General features: G+C 36.1%; 1 protein-coding gene across 11 annotated transcripts in view; it reads left to right on the top strand.

Annotated features, from left to right (window-relative positions):
* The window catches only part of ppfia2 (PTPRF interacting protein alpha 2), a 147,378-nt gene that overhangs the window by 72,588 nt on the left and 57,754 nt on the right, over positions 1 to 17,036 (top strand). Inside the window, exon 1 of one of the 11 annotated variants that reach the window (XM_079623992.1) lies at positions 835 to 890. The exons of the other annotated variants lie outside the window; for them this stretch is intronic. Within the exon in view, the coding sequence (XP_079480118.1) occupies positions 873 to 890 (18 nt within the window). The 5' untranslated portion in view covers positions 835 to 872. Of the gene's footprint in view, positions 1 to 834; positions 891 to 17,036 lie in introns of those variants that run through there. 11 annotated transcript variants of the gene reach the window in all.

Raw genomic sequence — 17,036 nt, 5'->3', positions numbered from 1 at the left:
TATTTAAAATATAAATCTTTTGTAACATACATTTTTATTTTTTTATTTTTTTCGGTTTAAAAACTATCCTTGCTGAATAAAAGTAACGTTTTTTCTTTCAAAATAAATAGCACTATATTTATACATTGCTGAGACCAAATACATTTTGAACAGTAAAAAGTTTTTCTTTTAAAGAAATTATTACTTTTATTCAGCAAGGATAGTTTTTGAAAACCAGTGGTTATTTTGCCAGAACAGCTGTCTGATCTGGAGGGGAACTGAGTTTTTATAAAATGCCTGAAAATAAAGTGTTCCAAAAGCGTTTAAATACTTTTTGGGCCACTGTATGTAATTATATAATACTTTGGTCCAGTATTGCAGCCACAGATGGCCTTTTAGACATGAGTGTGTTGTACAGATTCTGTATTTACTTTAAATGGCTACAAGCAGTCTTTTCTGCTAGTACTTCAAATGATTGCCACCATTTGTCACCACAGCATTGAGATCCTGTCACATTCTCAATTTTGCTGCTTGGAAGATGAATAGACCTTTGATAAGAAAAGCCATATTTGCACTTACAGGGTATGGAACCAATGATTGTGCGAACAATAGGTTTGACGTGTTTGAAACAAATAGAGCGTCCTCATGTCAGTGACTGCTTCCTTTAATCTTCTTCATCTGGTCATAAACTAGACATCTCTTTACTCACTTTTACAATGCCATCCTTATTTTTTCATCTTTTTCTGGGTTATTCTCATTAACCTAGACACCATGTCTTGTTTTTGCATGCTATGTCTGCCTTCCCTTATCTTTTACTGTCATTTTCTTTCTTTCTTGCATGCTTTTCCTCTTCAGAAGGGGTAGATTTCTGATTTCTGCTCCGGTGCTTCAAGATGACGGCCTCGAGAAAGGTTTTGTGTTGTTGTTGGAAGCATGACACCTTGGTGGGCTCAGGTTAAAATTGAAACCCACACCACACCCCTGATTTTCTGGTTATCTCTAATGAGAGCATCTTTTCAGATCAGTAACTGATTTACATTAGCTTGCATATGTTTCATCACTTCTTTTTCTAAAAGATTTTTGACTCTCTCTCTTTTGAACATCATAATTTACATGGGTTAAATTTAAATTTGAAAGTTTCAGTAGGAAAATGCCATTAAAATCTATATTTAATGTGCATCTTATTTGTATACAATTTTTATATATTATGATATTACACTTCCAAAGTTTAAACCGAAAGTTAATAATAATAATATTCATACTGTAGGTTGTATTCAGTGTTATCTCCAATAAAAGTTTTGCAATGCACTATATTATTTTAAAATGATAATGAATGCCCTTGTGATTAACTTGAGTCCACCAAGGCGTTGGCAAATGTGCTGTGACTTTGCATTAACTGTAGCCCATCCATCCTGCTTGTGTGTGCATGTGCACATGTGTGTGAGTTTGCATTAATTTTTAAGCTCTGGTGTCATTTGTTTTCTCATCACAATCCCATACCTCACTATCCTTACGGCACTGTCTATCTTAATGTTTGCCCTCTGTGACGTTGCATTAGCATGGGTGCAAACAGCGCGCTTTTCGGCGCCTCCCGCTTTTTTCACGTCAGTTTGGGTGACTTGTGTGAATCGTGCAGATCCGAAGAGTTTTTTTTTAAAGAGAGGAGGGGGGGGGGTTGAGAGGGTCTGATTATAATTTAACCGACAGTAATTCTGGATTGCGTCCACCAACAAGTAAATAGGAAATAAGCGACTCAGAACACTGCGCGCCAAACCAGCAGTATGTGCGCAAGCGTGAACCACTAGTGTTTCTGTCTCACTCTGGATCTGCCACTGACTGCATCACATTTCTCTCTGCGTGGCGTGGAGTGTCCGTTTTTATGTCGGCTCTCATGTTAACTGGTTAGAGCACAATGCCTGCTACGCGCAGTGCGTGTACGGAGCGCCGGCCCTGCCTGTGTGACACACACACTTCTCGAGCCGCGCCGAAACCGCGTGCTAGAAATAGAACCGCAACCGATGCCTATTTTTCACGCGACACGCAAGAGTGTTGGAAGTTTTCAGACAAAATAGAAGGCGCAAATACATATTAATAAATTACATTTTGATGCTTGAATGTCTCTCGGTTTTGACAAATGCATATATAATTGTAATAAAAAAAAAATAGGCCTAATTATCGATTTTCAAATATTGCCTGTCAGGCCTACAGAACGAAATATTCTGTAGCCTATTTTGCCGTCAATACTGCCGACGTTGTCTTTGCTGTATCAGGATATATATAGGCTATTATGTTTCACATCCAAATGTAGATGGTCTGTCGGCGCACAGAGCCACGCAGTCGCAGACAGCACGTGAAGTTCGTGAACACCGAATTCCCTTTTCTATCTTATCTATTTGTGTTTGAACAGACATGTGCACGAAAAAATAAGCCAGTGTCCGTCTCAACGAGTTTCCCCGTAAACGCAGTCAAAACGGATGCGTGTCATTACCAGTATACGTGCATTCGAATTAAAGGGACAGCACCCAATATACCTGCAGCTGTTTGTGTCACCAAAGTTAATCAAACAACAAAAGAGAAAGAGAAAAATCACGTTTTGTCAAAAGATAAACTGTATTAATACTTAATACAGTTAATTTACCTGAAAAACATAAAACACTGCTTTATTTCTCGTGTATTTGTGTTTTATTGTATTCATATTTGTATTTTGTTTATTAGTTTCTATGCAGATGCACTAGGCCTACCCTACACAATTACCCCAATCATCCTAGAATTATTAATTCTTTACAAAAAGAGTTATTCAAATCATCAGGTGAAATTGTTTTCATGAAATAGCAGTAATATATACCGGATATTTGCCGCGGGACGAGGGCTTCGATTACCTCTCTCTTTTTTGACCATACATGTGTTTGCACCCCTGATTAGGTCATTCAGTCATGTGTGTACACCTTGTCTTATATTATTAACTGTATCTGGTGAAAAAATCCACTACTGCAAAAAATTTAATGAGCGTTTTACATGCATCTCTATCTACAGGAATTATGTCAATACCATACATTACCAGTTAACAAAACATATATTTGGAAACTTTTACATGTATTATAACAACAGCCACACCAATTCAATACATACACAGTATATGTGTATGTATATATATATATATATATATATATATATATATATGTATATATATATATGTATATATATATATATATATATATATATATATATATATACAGTATATACAGTTATGAAATGTGGTTCAATTCTGATCAAATTTTTTGAATGATAATGTACAACTAGAAAAGTAATACCATCTTAAAAGAACAATTTATACAATTTGAAAGCTCAATTGTATTTTTTCTAATAAAAAAAAAAGCTAAAGAAAGAATGAAATGTTTTTCATAGAGCTTGAGGTGTTGAAAATGTACGCACAGGATCTACTCATTTCCACCATCTATGAAATCTGCTTTTTGTTATTTGTAGGATGTTGTTTTGAATTCAGCATGTCCGACAGCTATGGGTCCCTTCATACAGTGGTTCCAATGTTACGTTTTTGCTGTTGAGCAAAGCCAGTGTCACACAAGCTTTGGTTGTCCTCCAGCAAGAGTGAGAACCAGTCACTCTGTGTGTCTGTATCATCTCAAGACATGATTGATGGGGTCTGTAAATAAAGCATGAGAGGGCACTGCAGAGTGTCTAGACTCCCTGTCAGTCACAAGCCCCTAAAAATATATATTTTCAGGTTCATTCTTCTTTAGTCCTCTATATTTCACATAGAATGTGTAAACATGTAACATTTGATTCAGTCTAGTTGTTTCACAAAATACCGGGATTGGTAATAGCCGTAATATTTAAAATGAATAGTACACATATGATAATATGTAAGTAATCCAGCGCCAGTATCTTGTTGACCTCCCAACGTACAGTAGGTGATAGTGTTGCCTCCTCAACACTGGTTGCCACCTGTCATAAAACACAAGTTTAACTGCAGATGCTACTGCCTCGCATATTCTACATCCCTGATCCTACCTAATTCATTCCCAATACCTAAACATAATTAATTTACTAACTATTAATAAGCAGTAATTAGGAGTTTGAGGCAAAAGTCATAGTTAATAGTTAGTTAATACTGAGAACTGGACCCTAATCAAAAGTGTGACCATATATGATTACAATATTGTGAAAAAGAATTTGAATTTAGTCATCATTTACTTACATTGACTTACATTCTATGGAAAAAACAACAACAACTCTTTAGACATTTCAATAGACACATGAATGTTGAGTAAATAAATTAAAATAAAATTGAGAGGGGGGGGGGGGGGCTGGTGGTATTATGGTATATGATATTAGAATTGGTAAGATTGTTACAGTAATTCAAAACTCTTGAGTCATTTGCATAATTATCACAAAAAGGTATTTAATGTTTATTCATTAAAATTATACATAAACATTCATTTTTATTATATATATATATATATATAAAGATATTAAGTATACTCAATTTTACCTGTTTTGCTACAGTGTTTTGGTTAAAATATATAGTTTTTTTGTAGAATTATATAGAATAAATTTAATTACAATATTATGAAAAGACAAAACATTTTTATTTTGATGGATACTTTACTTCAGATATAAATATATATGATATCTGATATTTGATGCCCAGAAATGTTATATAATTTTGAATTTGCATCTCTCAAGTCTCATTTGCACTTCTGCAAAATGTTAGATTCAGTCTCTTTATTGAACTTCTCTCTTGTCGCATCATGTTTGGTTGCGATGTTCATCATTGACATCAAACCCGACATGCCATATTTAAATGTATGTGAATGCAGACAAGTTTTTCAATGAATTACGGGTTAAATGTCAGTCTGTTAATCACATAAACGGTTCAGAAGAGCTCTGTAGTTTCTATATTATGACACCAATATTTATGGACATTCAATTTCCAGTTACACATAGGCATTCTGAAGTACAGTATCTTAATTTGCCACTACAAGTCTTTCATTAGAATGCTACTTTCTAGTTAAAATTGCATATAATGAACATATCCAATTATATTTTGAATTGCTTGATCTTCTTGGTAATTCAGTCACATCAGTTGCAAGGGAAGTCACATTTCAGAGTTACGGAGTGTACAGAAGACCTTAGTGCAACAATTACCCAAGGGGACCAAGCCAATCAGCGTACAACTCCTCTCTCCATTTCACTCTATTGCTTTTAACACGTTGAGTGAGGAGGAGTGGTAATTCAAAAACGAGACTCAATTAGATGGGAATAAATGAATAATATTTCCATAATTCGCCGTGTGTTGAAGGTTGACTGGCTGAGCTCTTGATTGAGCACTTGAGCCCACTGCTCTGTGGTTTCTCATAAACCTCTGAATCCGTGCAGAACTCTCTCATGTCTTATTATGGTTTTATTATGAATCAGATTATTCAGAGTCATTCATCTTCAGCGGGAATATATTAGTCACTTTTGAAAACACTCCCTTTTGTCATAGAATATTTATCTCCATACTAATTTGCTCCATACTAAAGTGAAGTGCCATGTATTTTTCACTGTCTCTACCCCTGCAGTATGCAGTTTTATGTGGGGCCCTTATTACATTTTGAACCAATTATATTCTGGTGAGATTTGTTTATCTAGAGTATTTCTTTATGTTGATACTGCCTAATCTCTTGGTTTGCAAGGGCCCACAGACTTGCAGTACCATACATGACTGGTCTGTTTTTAAAAGGGCAGGATGGAATGCGGATTCATAGGCTTACCAAGCTTTTCACCAGATTCCCTCTAGGAATTCTGCACTCCCATCTCCATGCACACAACTGCCAAACTACCTTGACATGTGTTCTCAGTTCCACCATTGCAACCACATTCATTTAGTCCCACCGGTTCCCTTCTGTCAGTTTTGCTAAATGAAAGTCTTCCTGAATCTCTGAGGATGAACAATGTGGGGCTCTGACTTTTGAGCGAATATATGGATGACCTGCAGTACGGGTCTGGTCTAACCTATTCGTAAAAAAGAAGGGAACAATGTGTTCTCAATGGATTCATGAGGATACTTGGGAAAATGTTGTACAGTGTAAAAATAGCTATTACATTTTGTCCAGCATATGGGGCTTTTTGAGTCACAGACACTAAGAAACAAGAATCACGTAGAATCATGACTGACGAATACGTTCGACCAACAATGTTTTTCCAAACTGAACAAACAATTTATATTGAACAATCATCATGCATTGCATTGTGGTTAGTATTATCGATTGTTCGTTGTGCTGCGTCGTCTTTAGATTGTTAAGTTGGAAATAATATGAGTGAACAAACTGTAATTAAAAAATACAAATAGTAATGTAAGGACCTGAAATTGTAATGCAGTATCATGAGAAAATATTTTGAAAATAAATATAAAAAAAATTGTGGTAAACAGTATCAGCATAGTTGATGGTTTGGTAGGATTTCATATGTTTTAGCTTGTTTATTTGTTGGAGTGCCTCTGGGCTCACTCTTGGGCCACATTACTTTTTAAACATTATGAACTACCAGGTCTGGCATTTCTCAAAAAATCCCAGTTTACACCCTGTTTTAATTCAATATTGATAGCAACAGATTTGTGTGCATCAGCATAGTACTTTTGAAAATTTGGTATGTGTTGACGGATAGTAGCATTTAAAACAACAATTTACAGCAAAATGTTGATTGAATTTTGAGTTGCTTTGACTTTTTTTATTTCTGTCATGCTATGTTCCTGAAGACTGAAAAACCCTGTGCCTGTGGTGACTTTGAATTCAGAGACAACATGGCAAGATCCATGCTGGTGTAATGACCTGCTTAACTTAACCCGAGTCTTTAGCCATTTTCAAGAATCTTTTTCGTCAACACTTGACCCTTTTATACTAACACTTAATATTCTATTTTGTATATCAATTTATTTGTTATTTATTAAAAGACAAAACACACACAAAAACTTGCTACGTGTACTGTGCTGGACTAATCGGGACTAGTCACAGCACTTACATATTGTTGCCATTTTGTTGGTTTGCTTGCTTCTATTGTTCTCCTCATTTGTACGTCGCTTTGGATAAATGTGTCTGCTAAATGATTAAAACAGTTTTCTCCTAAAGGAGAAAACAGTTTAACAGACTTTAGTTATTTTCAGGTCTACTTTTAATTCAATGACAGCATGATTTCTCAATAGGCTTTGACATGAAACAGCTCCACCTGTGTAGAGTCCCACTGGCAGGGTGTAACCTTTATCTTTTCTGGAAAGAGAAGAGAGGAAAGAAGCTCTTCAGAGTGACACTAATTCATTCCTGTGTGTATTCTTCCTATTTTACTCACTTTCCCAACAGAGATTCAACATAGAGCTGTCTGTTTGGGTTACCATTAAACACTCAGCAGCTTGCATAGGATGGATTTAGTGTGCAGGACAATATACTTGACCAAATAATTTTGACCTCAGTTTAAATGTTGTGCTCTGATAGACTGTTATAAAAGTTTTTGATGAATCCAGTAGTTCCTTTAAAAAAGATGCAGATGGTAATGCATTGGTGCTAGTGCGGTGGAATCTGAATTTGTGGATCCCATTTCCCCTTTTTATCCTTCTATTTCTCTTTAAAGGCATTCTCTCTCACTTAAAAGCATATGAAGGCAAAACCCCAATACATTTAAAAAATGATCAGAGCTATTACATAGTGGCTGGTGCATGTAATCCAGGGACACTTTGAGCCATGGTGCTCACTCATGTAGGAAATGCCTGTTCTGGTGTGTGTCTATTCATAAAAAGTGTCAAAAAGCCAACAAATTTAATAAAAAAAATAGGTAAGTGAAAGTGAAGTTGTTATGAAAGTTATTGCGAAAGAAACAGATGTTGACTGAATCCCGCTATAGTCAAGAATCCTGCAATGTCTCTCTTTGTAAATATAATACGATACAGTGGAAATATTCAAGGTTAAGTTCAGTAACCTCTTTAGTATAGCTTAACATCTTCATGGGTTTTACTATCCCCCAGTTGATGAGATTTAGCCATAATTAATAGTATGTCACCATGCCCTCCCACAGTGGCTTAATGATCCTCTATAATTAGCATCTGTTTTCAGTGTGTCTGAGTTGTCATGAGAGGGGTGCAGCCCACGGGAAGGTCCCCATGTATTTGCCATTGATTTAGCCTTTCTGTTTTTTTTCTTTCTCTATTCAGTCTCTCTCATACTGCGAGGAGGGTGGAAGATAAATGTGGCTGCATTCTGAATGTGTTCTAGTCAGGGTCTTGCTCTGAGATCAATGTTTATGGCAGGGACTTTGTGTGGAGCCAGTGGGGATTTTCTTGCTTTATGACTTCTGCACTAAACCAAAAAACCTTGATTGATCAGCATTCCAATTATTTTTAATATAATATATTATTATTATTTATTATTATTAATTTGAACGGTTAAGTGTGTACTTTTTGTACAGCTATCTTTACCAAAAAGTCAAGAGATCAAGATCAAGATAGTTTTAAAACAGATTTCTTGGTCTTCACACTTTTCATCGCTCTCAGAAAAGTCGCCATGTTAATATGAAGGAATTTTTCACCGTTGGTTTAACTATACAAACCTTAGTTATACAACCCCCCAGTTTTGTAAAATTATATATGAATCATTTTTATTTTATCATTTTACAAAACTGTTGTTTTGTGCTCCCACACGCGCGCTGTCACAACACCGCAATCAGAGGACGCGCTGAAACCATCAACTCTCAAAGCTGTTCTCTTCCTTCATAACTCGCACTGAGAAGGATATATTTATATATATATATTTGTGTAAATAGTTGTGAAACTGCGCAAACTTTGTTTTGAAGTGTAATGTTTGAGTTCCAGAGGAATTTGTGACTGTTTCACCTGTTCAACCACAGCAAAGTTTCATAATTAGTAGCCTATGTCTGTGCTTTTTCTCTTCTTTTTTCCTTTTGTGCTGACTGATTTCGGGTATGGGCCGGCCGGGTTCGGGCTTAAGTTTAAAGCCTGTGCAGACCTCTACCCTCAACGGAGTGGAGTTATCACCAAGCGTCTGCCTCTGATGGCTTTCAGTTTTTAGAAAGATATATAGTAATGGTTTAGGTATATTTCTTATGAGCTTGTTTATTTATTTATTTTATTTAACAATATCAGTTTACACAGCTTGTTTATTTCTAAGGAGTGCCTCTGGGGCCACTCTTGGGCCACATTACATTTTAGCCAGTATGAAGTGCCAGTGTCTTAATCTTTCGGTTTTATTTTAGGTTTTATTATTTCGTCTCTTTTATGAATTTAGTAAGACAAATTATTGCAGATTTAAAGATCATGTGACGCATTGTTGCTTTTCTACCATGTTTAAGTAGATTAACTTACTAATAGGTTGTTTTGAAGTACTGTATCTTATGATTTATTATAACTATGATCCTTATAAGAAATCATAGTACACTTATTAGAAAGATGTGTAGTAATGTTTTTGGTGGATTTCTTATTTTTCAGCCTATGTCTCATGAGCCACATTACATTTGATCCATTGGTATACCAGGCCCCGTATCTGTAAAATCACTTTAGCATTGTTAGTGCTCCCTTTGACTTTGGTGGTGTTTATTGTGCAATGCATGTTCTCTATTTTAAGTATGAGAGTCACAGTCTGTCTGTATCAGTCAGCTTCGTTTGACTCTCTGTCATTAGTGCTTTCATCTCTGGTAATTAATGCACCTTCTATTCTCCAGACCTCAACACGCATCTGCACCTACTTTGAAGATGCTTCAACAAAAAAGGCACAACATATGGGTGGCTGTAAAAAAAAAAAAGCAGTTTCCATAGAAACCACCAAAATTTGATGCTGGGTTCTAAATAATTGGCTTAACGGCATATAATGAGTGTATGTGACTGTAGGGCAGAGGTTGTTGCATGCTGTTGTGTCACTGTTTCTTGCAGTTAAGGAGCTGTTTTGCATGTTGTTTTCCTTCTCCACTTACTAAAGACTTGCAGAAAATGAACTAAATGTATTTTTTTTTCACATAGTGCCTAGAGCGTCACTTGAAGAAAAAGCAGAAAGTTTAATTTAATTTGACAGGGAGTGAAGAGTTTTGAAAGTCACTGACATTAACTGTGTCAGGTTACATTTTAAAAACAGTAGAAAATGTTTTATGTACTGTAAAAGTGATGAGTGTACTTCTCCTGTAATGTTCACAATATCAACAATGTACAACTGTTGACCACGACAGTGAAAAAGTGTTACTATGGCAGCAAAACATATGGAATATTTGAATATGGGTTTCCAAGGTGATTCAGTTTCCATGATGTAGGATGAATGACTAGAATAAATCTTACAAGATAAACATAACACATTTGTAATTGAGGGTGAATATATTAACGATTCAGTTTTTGCAGACAGGATTGTGGTCTTTATAATTTCAGTATAGTTTCAATAATTCTCTCTCTTCGATTCTAAAAAACAAGAAAGAAAAAAGATTCAGTATATACGTGTGTGTGTGTGTGTGTGTGTGTGTGTGTGTGTGTGTGTGTGTGTGTGTATATATGTGTATATATATATATATATATATATATATATATATATATATACGTTTGGAGTCAGTAAGATTATTTTCTTTTCTGCAAGGATATATTCAATTTATCAAAAGTGACAGTGAAGACATTTATAATGTTACAAACGATTTCTATTTCAGATAAATGCTCAATATTTCCACAAAAATGTTAAGCAGCACAACTGTTTTCAACATTGATAATAATAATAATAAATGCCCTGAGCAGCAAATTAGCATATTAGAATGATTTCTGAAGGATCATGTGACACTGAAGACTGGATTAATGATGCTGAAAATTCAGCTTTGCATCACAGGAATAAATTGCATTTTTTTTAACAAAAATAATTCTTTGTTACTTCTGAAATTGGATGTTTGTTGTGTTTTAATGCTTTATACTTAAAACAATTAAGTAATACAATTCTTTAGAATAATATGATAAATTATGAACAGTAAAACGAGAAGTGAGTTTTGATTTGATGTTCAGCCAGCGGGACTATTAACTTGTAGCACAGGTAGGGAGGCTGTTTGATGATTTACCAAAATGTGAACTTCCCTTGATGAGTCATTTACAGCTTGAGAAACGGTTTGCAATCATTTATAATATTCATTCTTCCTTCATTAAAAACTAAAGATGGCATTGTTTGACAGAGAGTATCACTATCTGCCACCCAACAATTGTTTAGAGTGAGTTTGAGTTAACCGTGTCTGGCATTTGTTAATAGAAGCTCTTTGCTATAACATCAATCAACACTTTTTTATTACAAAAGCCAAGTGTTAAGGCTGCTGTAGCCTTTCAGGCGCTTCTGAACCATGACCAGATCAGAGCCAGTGACAGAGATCAGTCCGATTAATGTGACTTCAAATGATTGTGACAACATTTCTTCAAATGTGACCGCCTTTTAATATAATCTCCTTGACCACCTCTGTCTCTTCTTATACGGCAAAGATGGCGTATATGAAGTGAAGTATATAATCAAATAACTGAATTCACTTTTAATGCGGCAAACGCTAAGAGATATATTCCTTTGTATGTTTTGTTACAAATGAGCTAAATAGATTCACTATGAGCTAAAAACCTTAGCATAGTGTATTATGAAGTAATAACAATTTGTGAAATCAAGAAGAAGTTTTTAATTAACCTCTGGACAGAAATTAATCTCAGTAACTAACATATTAGTTAGTTACTGATCAGTTAACATAACTGTTGATCAAGAGAAATAATATAGGGGCTCTGATCAATTTTCAATTACATTGTAAAAACTATAAATAAATTTACAGTAAAAAAACAAACAAACTGGCAGCTGTGATGGTGTAATGGTGCGTGTATATTTTACAATTTATAAGCGTATATTTCATGAAGTGATATAATGTTAATATACCAAATACCTAAATCTGCTTTTTATCTTAAAATGTACTGATAACCACCATAAAAATACAGGTGACACAAAAGAAAGCAGGGTTCATTGTAAGTTACTATAAACATGGTCAGTTCTCGTGTAGATGGTGCATGGGGTCAAACACACAAAGACAAAACACCATCAGGGTAACACACATGACACTTAACGCAATAAACACAAAATGTAACACAAAACACCCTAATGTACATTATCAATAACAAAAAGATCAAATATACCATATGTGGATGCGTTATGTAGGGACTTCAGTTTTTCCACTGTAAATTGTATGGTTATTTATTGTTTTTACTTGCAAAAACTTTAATAACTGTAAAAGAAAATTGTAAAATAGCATGTGATGTTAGACATTTACAACTTTTCACTTGCAGTAACCTTTTACTCTAGTTATAATTACAGCAGTATATCAAACCTTCTCAGAAGCATTATGAATTCACTGCTTCCCATAGATGTGTAGGGCTTCCTAATATAGCACAAATGGGAAAAGGTATATTATTTATTAATGCGATCAAACACTTCCAAGCAGATACAGTATATGTAGAAGTTCATAGTCAGAGAAGCACTTTTAGTTAGATGTGCAATCGACTTTCTGTTGACCTTCTAACATTTTTTATTGTGTGACTTGTCACATCATTTTAACCTGACGCTTCACCTTCACATGAACCTCTGTCTTCATTAAAAAACCATCGCAGGATTTTGCTCCCTATGCACCCGGGACCGCTAAAAGTTCAACGTTTTTTATTGTTGCCGCGCGTTTAAGGCAAAGGGATCGAACGCATCCTGAGAGAGAAAGCCAAGTCTGGAGGGTGAATGCTTCATGTGTAAAACATCCCAAAACTGGATGTTTTACAGCCCTTCTGCCCTTTTGTCGGACAGAATCATCAATCTGAATTGTGCGATTCCCTCGATGAAACATTCATGCTGGATTCCTCGAAGGCAGGAGTTGCTGAAAAGATAACGCTGGCCTACGGGACTGACTCTAGAAACCTGAGATTGATGGGACAGAAAAATAGACATTATAGGACCCAGATTTTTTGTCTTTAGTGCCGTGAATTTTAGCAACCTGTCTGTTGTTTTTCCGCAGCTCTTTAATAGATGAAGACTTCCTGGCGCCGATGTGTGGGTACTTTTGTTTGTGAGTGTTTGTATACCTGAGATGTGGCGTGCAGTCTGAGCGTCTCGTCTCTGACTCCGCAGAAGAATGCGATTATGTTTTTCTGGCCTGCAGAACGTCTGCAGGAGGTTAATCCTCTCAAACACAGAGAAATCCCAGAGCTCAAACCACAGCACTTCTCTGACAGCTTTAGACTGGAGATAGAACGTCTGTGCATGCATATGAAGCAGGATTGGGAAGCTGCTTTGAAACGTACTAAACCACAGTCAAGCTACCCTTCTGAAAACGTATAGTTAGTTGCACTACAAGCTACTTACACTATCGGTCAAACGTTTTGGACTTGGGAAGATTTTTTTAGTTTTCATCTTTTGCTCACTCACACAGCATTTGTTTAATAAGAAATACTGTAAAAGCAGTAATGATGTAAAATAATATTACACTTTGAAATAGCTGCTTTTAATGATTTACAGTATTCCTGTGATGCTAAGCTGAATTTTCAGCATCATTACTCCAGTCTTAAGTGTCACATGATCCTTCAGAAATCAGTATAATATGCTGATTTGACGCTCAAGAATATCAGTGTTGAAAACATTTGTGCTGCTTAATATTTTGTGGAAACCATGATCCATTTAATGATTCTTTGATGAATAGAGAGTTCAAAAGAACAGCATTGTAACATTATAAATGCCTTTACTGTCACTTTTTATCAATTTAATGCATCCTTGCAGAATAAAAGTATTAATTTCTTTTTTTAAAAATGCCAAACCTTGGAAACTTAAGTTTGAGCCCAGTGTAAATGCATTATTTTAATTATAGAAAAATAGAGTACACCGTATTGTCCGAATCAAACCAATAAAATAATAGTAACAATTGCTGATAAAAAAATTGCAGTAAAACAATAGACAATATCAAGCTGATATTGTCACTTATATCATTTGTAATCATAGTTTCAATAAAAAATTTGGATTTGTGCCGAATATTATTCGAGAATATTTGTTCTTTTTGTGAATAGGCCCTTTCTTCCTAAAACTAACATAACTGGAGGTGAATACGGCTGCTTCATTCTAGACTGTGCATTACACAAGACCATTTTTGTAATACATGTAGAAATAGAGAACGGAAAAATATAAAACGCATGCCCGTTTGTCTCTGCATTGCTTTCTCCCAGCATTCTCCTGTAGTACAGCAGACACAATAAATCCATATTTTAGTGAACTCTCCTTATACAGTAGCTAGCCAACCATGACAGAGGTTTGGATGTGCGGAAAGGCCCGCTCACCGTGCCCTAACTAATAAACAAAAATAGCGAGGGAGAGAGAGAGTGAAGAAATGCTACAGTGGTGCTGCGGTTTTTTGTGGGCATCATATTTCGATATATAGTTCACCCCAAAATGAACTCATGCTGTTATTTTTGCATGGAACACAAAATATATTCCTGCAGAATCTGAATGCTTCAGCCAAGGTAAAGATTTTTCCTATTGATTTTTCCCTATCATATGACTTCAGAAGACTTTGTTTATAGTACTCAAATCACATGGACTATGCTTATGGAGTATAATTTAAAAAAAAAAGTTAGAACAGTGTGAAAAATGTGAAGTTTCAAAGGAGCAGTGGGGTGAGAAAGTGAGTTGTGATGGGATGTGCAGAAAACTGCAGGAGAAATCTAAATCTAGATTCTAACTGGATTCCCAGTAGGGAAACAATACCTCCCAAACCTCTTGAGACATTCCTGGTGGTGCAGAAGGGAATAAACCCTCCCAATTCTGAACCTTCGCTGATATCTGCTGTCAGAATAAAAACCCTCCCAAAAGCAACTCATGTCTTTTGAAAACGATAGCCCAGTAGAATCGAAAACATAAAAATAACTGGTGGATTAGTGGTTTAATGGACTCCCAAATGGAGCCATCCGTGCCGCTGTGATGTTGAATCCTGCAGAGCTCCTGTGGGGCTTGAAGCACGTCATAAGCGTGTGAGTTTGTGAGAAAGTGGTTTGGCATTTGCCGTATGAGATCATATATCATCAATTTCTTCTCCATTGAGCATGTGCTGATCCACAGATTTAGCTTTCACCACAGATGGGCGTAAAGAATTACAACATAATGTGCAGTATAATTATAAACAGTTCAATATTACTTTATTTCAAACTTTTTTTTTTCTTTTTTTTTTGTGTACAATTTCAGAAACCCTCACTTGCTGGTGTATTTTCACGTTCGTTTATTTGTTTGTTTTCACCAAACATGAAGAAATGTTATATTGCACACAATTTGAAGGGATATTTCACCCAAAAACTCACCCTCAAATCACTCTATGCCATAAGACAAGTTCATTTTTGTTTATCCGTCCCTCCACTGAAAGTCCATTCCACAAAAAAAAAGCTCAAACGTGATTGCTTGACGTGTAAGAACCAATGAGGTTTGTTCTCTCATGTCAAGCAAGTACTGTATGGTTAAGCTTCTGTTTACCATGTTTGATTTGCTGTATGTAAGTGTTTATCAATGTTTATATGTGACTAAAAGCCTAAATTAGTTATGATTATCTTGTAAAACATTCATGTCTCTTTCTCAATGGCTCACTTTCAAATGGAATCCACCCAAGATGTTTTACTGTGTTTTTTTAGGCACAAAAACCTTAAAAGATCCTCCCCTGTGCTGGAAGACCTTTAAGAAAATGCCAGAGATTCACAGCACCAGATGTCACGCTAATGCAAAGAGAACACTTGCTTCGGGCCCCGGCACTCCTGCCTCTTACCTTTGTGTGTTTGTGTGTGTGTGTGTGTGTGTGTGTGTGTGTGTGTGTGTGTGTGTCTGTGTGTGTGTGTGTGTGTGTGTGTGTGTTTGTCTGGCTGTTTGTAAGTGTGCCACTGCCAGTGTGTATCTGTCAATCGGTGTACAAATCTGATTTAGCATTGCACCACTTTGCCTAATAGTGGGCATAACTCTAGGTGGCACGAATGAGTCCGTCCTGACCTTTCAAACTTTATTGGCTTGGCGCAGTCTGGCAGGACACAGGCGACTTTTATTTACGGACCGTCTCGCCTCGTGTGACGGCCGGCCGTTATCCACAGGGAACTTCCCAGTGTGTCACAACGGCTGCCACACTTTATTGCCTTAGAACGCCTTCAATTTATGTTAGACTCTCATGACACGGGCCGACCGAGTGCCAATCGCAGACTATGGGAGAACAAGCTGGGCAAAGCAGATAAGCTCAGAGCGCGACGAGAGGCCGTTAACTACGACAAGAAATGTGGATCAGAGTGGATGTCAAATCCACGGATTAAACAACATTGTAAATATCATCAGAAGGCTTGACGGTTTAATAAACGCTGGTGTGTGAAGTTTGGAGACACAAAAGTCAAACGTTTTATCTTGGTCATCTGGTCTTTTAGTGATACATGTTTTTGGACATGATTTGTGAATACTTAATGGTGGTTTAAAATGTAACTATTACTTGATTTGAATAAAACCCTATCCTTAATTATAAAGTTGATGTCCCATTGATAAGCTGTTGATTAATAAGCCATGAGTGTTGCTTCAAGTCATCATTTTTCTCCAGTTATATCTGGAGACCAGACTGTTGGACCGGTATTTGGCTTGGACCGGGTTTTTTTCACAGTTGTCTTGTGTAAGACTTGTCAATTCGGAACATTTCCTGAGGCTGTGATACATTAAACATGTAGTTTATGCAATGTTGGGACAGTTTTCGAATTCCACGCTTAATTTTGCAGAGTGATCTGAGCAGATGGTAATGCAATGCATTTCTTCTTGTGTCAGAGCACAATTTAAATAACTTGGGGTGTTACTCAGCTTGTCTGTTTTACTTACTACCGTCCTGAAATCAGTTATAGTGCCTAAGCTGGGGGATGATGGGTGATGTAATTACAGGCAATTAATACATGATCCACTGTTTGCAGTAGATGCACTTTACCTTTTTTCAACAGATCAGTAGTTTGTCCACAACAGTTTTACATTTCAAGTTGTTTCTTTGAAAGG

This window comes from Phoxinus phoxinus (genome assembly GCF_949152265.1).
Source record: "Phoxinus phoxinus genome assembly, chromosome: 9".
NCBI lineage: Eukaryota > Metazoa > Chordata > Actinopteri > Cypriniformes > Leuciscidae > Phoxinus > Phoxinus phoxinus.
This window is presented reverse-complemented; position numbering and strand designations above follow the sequence as displayed.